This window comes from Coregonus lavaretus (genome assembly GCF_964263955.1).
Source record: "Coregonus lavaretus genome assembly, contig: HAP1_SCAFFOLD_1267, whole genome shotgun sequence".
Classification (NCBI taxonomy): domain Eukaryota; kingdom Metazoa; phylum Chordata; class Actinopteri; order Salmoniformes; family Salmonidae; genus Coregonus; species Coregonus lavaretus.
In genome coordinates this window covers 1-7,500 of record NW_028159886.1, presented here as the reverse complement: position 1 = coordinate 7,500, position 7,500 = coordinate 1, and the positions used below count along the sequence as shown (strand labels likewise).

The following is a 7,500-nucleotide window of genomic DNA, read 5'->3' as shown; positions in this document are numbered from 1 at the left end:
GTACAGCACCTGTACCTTCAATGAGCAGCTCCTGGCCATGGCTACCCAACAGGGTCCTAGAGAGGACGGAGCAAAGTCCACAAAGATCTCCCTCAGGAGGGGGGCCACCTTCTCCAGCGCACGCTCTAACTTAGTGGTGATACTGTAGAGGGGGAAAGAGAGGAGGGAGATGGGAGAGGGGGGGGAGAAGAGGAGGGAGATGGGAGAGGGGGGGGAGAAGAGGAGAGGAGAGGAGAGGAGAGGAGAGGAGAGAGAGGAGAGGAGAGGAGAGGAGAGGAGGAGGAGAGAGAGGAGAGGAGAGGAGAGGAGAGGAGAGGGAGAGGAGGGGGAGACAGAGAGTGGAGTAGGAGAGAGAGGGGAGGCAGAGAGTGGAGTAGGAGAGGAGGAGCGAGAGGAGAGGGAGGGGAGGAGAGAGATGGGAAAGAGAGAGAGAGAGGAGAGGGAGGGAGGGAGGGAAGGAAGGAGAGAGAGGGGAGGCAGAGAGAGGAGAAGGAGGGGAGGAGAGGGAGGGGGAGAGAGGAGAGGAGAGGAGAGGGAGGGGAGGAGAGAGAGGGGGAGAGAGGAGAGGAGAGGAGAGGAGAGGAGAGGAGAGGAGAGGAGAGGAGAGGAGAGGAGAGGAGAGGAGAGGAGAGGAGAGGAGAGGAGAGGAGAGGAGAGGAGAGGAGAGGAGAGGAGAGGAGAGGAGAGGAGAGGAGGGGAGGAGAGAGGAGGGGGAGGGGAGGAGAGAGAGGGGAGGCAGAGAGAGGAGAGGGAGGGGAGGAGAGAGAGGAGGGGGAGGGGAGGAGAGAGAGGGGGGGAGGGGAGGAGAGAGATGGGGGGAGGGGAGGAGAGAGAGGAGGGGAGGGGAGGAGAGAGAGGAGGAGAAGGATATAAGTAGAAGAGAGACAGACAATCAGTTGACCAGTAGAAGAGAGACAGCCTTATCCACTGACAACATGGACGTTATGACAGTGTTATGACAGGCATTATGACAGGCATTATGACAGGGTTGACGGCGTTATGACAGGGTTATGACAGGGTTATGACAGGCGTTATGACAGGTGTTATGACATGGTTATGACATGGTTATGACATGGTTATGACAGGGTTAGTACAAGTTAGGCTGTTTGGGGCTCCCTTTACCCAAAAAAGCTGGAATGAACCCATACCTTGTTTTAGGAGGGTGGACTGGGGGTTGATATAGGATTGAATGACTAGCACTTAGGCAAGCAGAGGTTTGTGTGTGAGTAATGAGTTACTATGGAAAATACACTACTATGCAAGAGCACTAAGCAGCAGCAAGTTAGCCTAGCATATAAAAGCCTATATATACACACAGTATATATATATATATATATATATATATATATATATATATATATATATATATATATATATATATATGTATATGTGTGTATATATATATATATATATATATATATATATATATATATATATATATATATATATATATATATATATATATATAAAAAAGTATGTGGACACCCCTTCAAATTAGTGGATCGGCTATTTCAGCCACACCCGTTGCTGACAGGTGTATAAAATCTAGCACACAGCCATGCAATCTCCATAGACAAACATTGACTTTACTGAAGAGCTCAGTGACTTTCAACGTGACACCGTCATAGGATGCCACCTTTCCAACAAGTCAATTTGTCAACTTTCTGCCCTGCTAGAGCTGCCCCGGTCAACTGTAAGTGCTGTTATTGTGAAGTGGAAACGTCTAGGAGCAACAACGGCTCAGCTGTGAAGTGGTCGGCCACACAAGCTCACAGAACGGGACCGCCGAATGCTGAAGCTCATAGCGCGTAAAAATAATCTGTCCTCGGTTGCAACACTCACTACTGAGTTCCAAACTGCCTCTGGAAGCAACGTCAGCACAAGAACTGTTCGTCGGGAGCTTCATGAAATGGGTTTCCTTGGCCGAGCAGCTGCATACAAGCCTGAGATCACCATGTGCAATGCCAAGTGTTGGTTGGAGTGGTGTAAAGCTCGCCACCATTGGACTCTGGAGCAGTGGAAACGCGTTCTCTGGAGTGATGAATCACGCTTCACCATCTGGCAGTCCGACGGACAAATCTGGGTTTGGCGGATGCCAGGAAAACGCTACCTGCCCCAATGCATAGTGACAACTGTAAAGTTTGGTTGAGGAGGAATATTTGTCTGGGGCTGTTTTTCATGATTCGGGCTAGGCCCCTTAGTTCCAGTGAAGGAAATCTGAACGCTACAGCATACAATGACATTCTAGACGATTCTGTGCTTACAACTTTGTAGCAACAGTTTGGGGAAGGCCCTTTCCTGTTTCAGCATGACAATGCCCTGTGCACAAAAGCGAGATCCATACAAAAATGGTTTGTCGAGATCGGTGTGGAAGAACTTGAATGGCCAGCACAGAGCCCTGACCTCAACCCCATCGAACACCTTTGGGATGAATTGGAACGCCGACTGCGAGCCAGGCCTAATCGCCCAACATCAGTGCCAAACCTCACTAATGCTCGTGGCTGAATGGAAGCAAGTCCCTGCAGCAATGTTCCAACATCTAGTGGAAAGCCTTCCCAGAAGAGTGGAGGCTGTTATAGCAGCAAAGGGGGACCAACTCCATATTAATGCCCAAGATTTTGGAATGAGATGTTCGATGAGCAGGTGTCCACATACTTTTGGTCATGTAGTAATGTAGTATATATATATATATATATATATATATATATATATATATATATATATATACACAGTACCAGTCAAAGGTTTGGACACACCTACTCATTCCAGTGTTTTTCTATAATTTTACTTTTTTCCACATTGTAGAATAATAGTGAAGACATCAAAACTATGAAATAACACATATGGAATCATGTAGTAACCAAAAAAGTGTTAAACAAATCAAAATATATTTTATATTGAAGATTCTTCAAAGTAGCCACCCTTTGCCTTGATGACAGCTTTGCACACTTTTGGCATTCTCTCAACCAGCTTCATGAGGTAGCCCTGTGTAGCTCAGTTGGTAGAGCATGGCGCTTTTAACGCCAGGGTTGTGGGTTCGATTCCCACGGGGGGCCAGTATGAAAATGTATGCACTCACTAACTGTAAGTCGCTCTGGGTAAGAGCGTCTGCTAAATGACTAAAAATGTTTTTAAAATGTAGTCACCTGGAAAGCATTTCAATTAACAGGTGTTAATTTGTGGAATTACTTTCCTTCTTAATGCGTTTGAGCCAATCAATTGTGTTGTGACAAGGTAGGGGTGTCCATATTATGTCAAGAACAGCTCAAATAAGGAAAGAGAAATGACAGTCCATCATTACTTTAAGACATGAAGGTCAATCAATACCGAACATTTCAAGAACTTTGAAAGTTTCTTCAAGTGCAATCGCAAAAAACATCAAGCGCTATGATGAAACTGGCTCTCATGAGGACCGCCACAGGAATGGAAGACCCAGAGTTACCTCTGCTGCAGAGGATAAGTTCATTAGAGTTACCAGCCTCAGAAAGTTGCAGCCCAAATAAATGCTTCACAGAGTTCAAGTAACAGACACATCTCAACATCCACTGTTCAGAGGACACTGCGTGAATCAGGCCTTCATGGTCGAATTGCTGCAAATAAACCACTACTAAAGGACACCAATAATAAGAAGTGACCTGCTTGGGCCAAGAAACACGAGCAATGGACATTAGACCGGTGCAAATCCAAATTAGAGATTTTTGGTTCCAACCGCCGTGTCTTTGTGAGACGCAGAGTAGGTGAACGGATGATCTCCGCATGTGTGGTTCCCACCGTGAAGCATGGAGGAGGAGGTGTTATGGTGCTTTGCTGGTGACACTGTCAGTGATTTATTTAGAATTCAAGGCACACTTAACCAGCATGGCTACCACAGCATTCTGCAGCGATACGCCATCCCATCTGGTTTGTGCTTAGTGGGACTATCATTTGTTTTTCAACAGGACAATGACCCAAAACACACCTCCAGGCTGTGTAAGGGCTATTTTACCAAGAAGGAGAGTGATGGAGTGCTGCATCAGATGACCTGGCCTCCACAATCCCCCGACCTCAACCTAATTGAGATGGTTTGGGATGAGTTGGACTGCAGAGTGAAGGAAAAGCAGCCAACACGTGCTCAGCATATGTGGGAACTTCAAGACTGTTGGAAAAGCATTCCAGGTGAAGATGGTTGAGAGAATGCCAAGAGTGTGCAAAGCTGTCATCAAGGCAAAGGGTGGCTACTTTGAAGATTTTTAAATCAAAAATATTTTTTGATTTGTTTAACACCTTTTTGGTTACTACATGATTCCATGTGTGTTATTTCATAGTTTTGATGTCTTCACTATTATTCTACAATGTAGAAAATAGTACAAATAAAGAAAAACCCTTGAATGAGTAGGTGTGTCCAAACATTTGACTGGTACTATATATATATATATATATATATATATATATATATATATATATATATATATATATATATATAGAGAGAGAGAGAGAGAGAGAGAGAGAGAGAGAGAGAGAGAGAGAGAGAGAGAGAGAGAAAGAGAGCGAGAGAGAGAGAGAGAGAGAGAGAGGTGAAGTTTAAGCATTGTACTTCAGGGTTCAGTGTTAGTGTACAGGGTTTAGGGTTCAGTGTTCAGTTTTAGTGTTCAGGGGTCAGGGTTCGTGTACATGGTTCAGGGTTCAGTGTTTGTGTACAGTCTGCAATCACTAGATGGCATTGCTGGAGAGGACAAAATTCTAACAACAAGTAGTAAGGGTTAGAGGTTAGAGGTTAGTAAGGGTTAAGGTTCAAATCCCATCTAGGATTACAACATGTTATAGTCCTGTCCTTTATAGCCTGGCTGTCAGGGGGTCGGGGGGTCAGGGGGTCAGGGGTTATATCGGTAGCGTCTGGGGAGTTAGAGGTCGGCAGGAAGTGATTGGGGTTCGGCTTAGGTGTCCTTGCCTAAGACACTGTCCTGCATCGCGGGGGGCTGTCTGGAAGCCTGCCAGAGAGCTAAAGGGCTTGAGCTCAGGGGGCGTCGAACCGCTGCGCTGTGCACACTGTTCCACCTCACAATAGGCACTGCAATACACAAACACACACAGATTAAAGCAGCACACCCTCGCTTTACAACTCTACACACACTTTACAACTCTACACACACACACACTAACATTTTAGTCATTTAGCAGACGCTCTTATCCAGAGCGACTTACAGTTTTTTTAGTGAGTGCATACATTTTCATACTGGCCCCCCCCGTGGGATCGAACCCACAACCCCATGCTCTACCAACTGAGCTACAGGGGACCCTACACACTCCAACAACTCTACACTCAATAACTCCACATTATATGGCCGCTGACTTCTAAGGGACACAGAGGACTGAGTCCTGACTTGACTTCTAAGGGACACAGAGGACTGAGTCCTGACTTTACTTCTAAGGGACACAGAGGACTGAGTCCTGACTTGATTTCTAAGGGACACAGAGGACTGAGTCCTGACTTGACTTCTACGGGACACAGAGGACTGAGTCCTGACTTGACTTCTAAGGGACACAGAGGACTGAGTCCTGACTTGACTTCTAATGGACACAGAGGACTGAGTCCTGACTTGACTTCTAAGGGGACACAGAGGACTGAGTCCTGACTTGACTTCTAAGGACACAGAGGACTGAGTCCTGACTTGACTTCTAAGGGACACAGAGGACTGAGTCCTGACTTGACTTCTAAGGGACACAGAGGACTGAGTCCTGACTTGACTTCTAAGGGACACAGAGGACTGAGTACTGACTTGACTTCTAAGGGACACAGAGGACCTGAGTCCTGACTTGACTTCTAATGACACAGAGGACTGAGTCCTGACTTGACTTCTAAGGGACACAGAGGACTGAGTCCTGACTTGACTTCTAAGGGACACAGAGGACTGAGTCCTGACTTGACTTCTAAGGGACACAGAGGACTGAGTCCTGACTTGACTTCTAAGGGACACAGAGGACTGAGTCCTGACTTGACTTCTAAGGGACACAGAGGACTGAGTCCTGACTTGACTTCTAAGGGACACAGAGGACTGAGTCCTGAACTTGACTTCTAATGGACACAGAGGACTGAGTCCTGACTTGACTTCTAAGGGACACAGATGACTGAGTCCTGACCTTGACTTCTAAGGGACACAGAGGAATGAGTCCTGACTTGACTTCTAGGGACACAGAGGACTGAGTCCTGGCTTGACTTCTAAGGGACACAGAGGAATGAGTCCTGACTTGACTTCTAAGGGACACAGAGGACTGAGTCCTGACTTGACTCTAAGGGACACAGAGGACTGAGTCCCTGACTTGACTTCTAAGGGACACAGAGGACTGAGTCCTGACTTGACTTCTAAGGGACACAGAGGACTGAGTCCTGACTTGACTTCTAGAAGGGACACAGAGGACTGTGTCCTGACTTGACTTCTATAAGGGTAACATGGACTCATGCTCAACTTGTCAATATAGCTAATATTTGTGTGACGGTTCCACACATTTCAAGTTAGGATTTGGCCCTAAGAAGTTGATGAAACACACAGCACTGTAGACCACAATGTTTCCGAATTCCAATTAAGGGACACTGGTTTTATTTTTGCAAAGGACAGGCTGGCAATGGTAGATTAACTACACACTTAGAAAAAAACGTGCTATCTAGAACCTAAAAGGGTTCTTCAGCTGTCCCCATCGAACAACTTTGAAGAACCCTTTTTGGTTCAAAGTAGAACCCTTTTGGTTCCAGGTAGAACTATTTTGGGTTCCAGATAGAACTGTGGAAATCGTTTTCCACAGTTCTATCTGGAACCCAAAATAGTTCTACCTGGAACCAAAAAGTGTTCTACCTGGAACCAAAAATAGTTATCCTATGAGGACAGCCGAAGAACCCTTTTGGAACCTTTTTTTCTAAGAGTGTAGCTAAAGCTAAATTGTAAATAAAGCTTAATTGTAAATAATGGTTATTCACAGACAGTAGGTCTGAGGAAGTGGCTCATGGAGGGGAACAGACAAACAGATAGCTTTAATCAATATCATACTATATCAACTACTACATTATTACAGGTGGATGTGATCTAAAACAGGAAGTTATATCAATCAGACAGTGACTGGGTGTATATGGCGGAGGGGAGTGACTAAGGTTGGCATAGTTACTATAGTGAAGAGGTGATGTATTAAAGAGACATTGATACAGAGCTGAGCACTCAAGGGTCATCTTTGTCTGTATGTGCAGTGTGTGTGTGTGTGTTTATGAGGGTTTGTACCTAACAAACTTAACATGAGGTTTAACATGCCATAGAGCAGGGGTAGGAAAGAGAGAGAGAGCGAGAGAGAGAAATAAAGACAGAGAGAGAGAGAGAGAGAGAGACAGAGAATGAACGAGAGAGAGAGAGAGAGAGAGGGAGAGAAAGAAAGAAAGAAAGAGAAGGAAAGAGAGAGAAAGAGAGAAGGAAAGAAAGAGAGAGAGAGAGAGAGAGAGAGAGAGAGAGAGAGAGAGAGAGAGAGAGAGAGAGAGAGAGA

General features: G+C 45.6%; 1 protein-coding gene across 1 annotated transcript in view; it reads right to left on the bottom strand.

The window, feature by feature from the left end:
- Positions 1 to 5,047, bottom strand: part of LOC311122353 (neurobeachin-like) — a gene marked incomplete at both ends in the record, with an annotated part of 67,349 nt that extends 62,302 nt beyond the window's left edge. The window contains 3 exon segments of the mRNA XM_084196725.1: positions 16 to 66; positions 69 to 142; positions 4,928 to 5,047. Of these exon segments, the coding sequence (XP_084052851.1) occupies positions 16 to 66; positions 69 to 142; positions 4,928 to 5,047 (245 nt within the window).
- Positions 5,048 to 7,500: the final 2,453 nt, after the last annotated feature.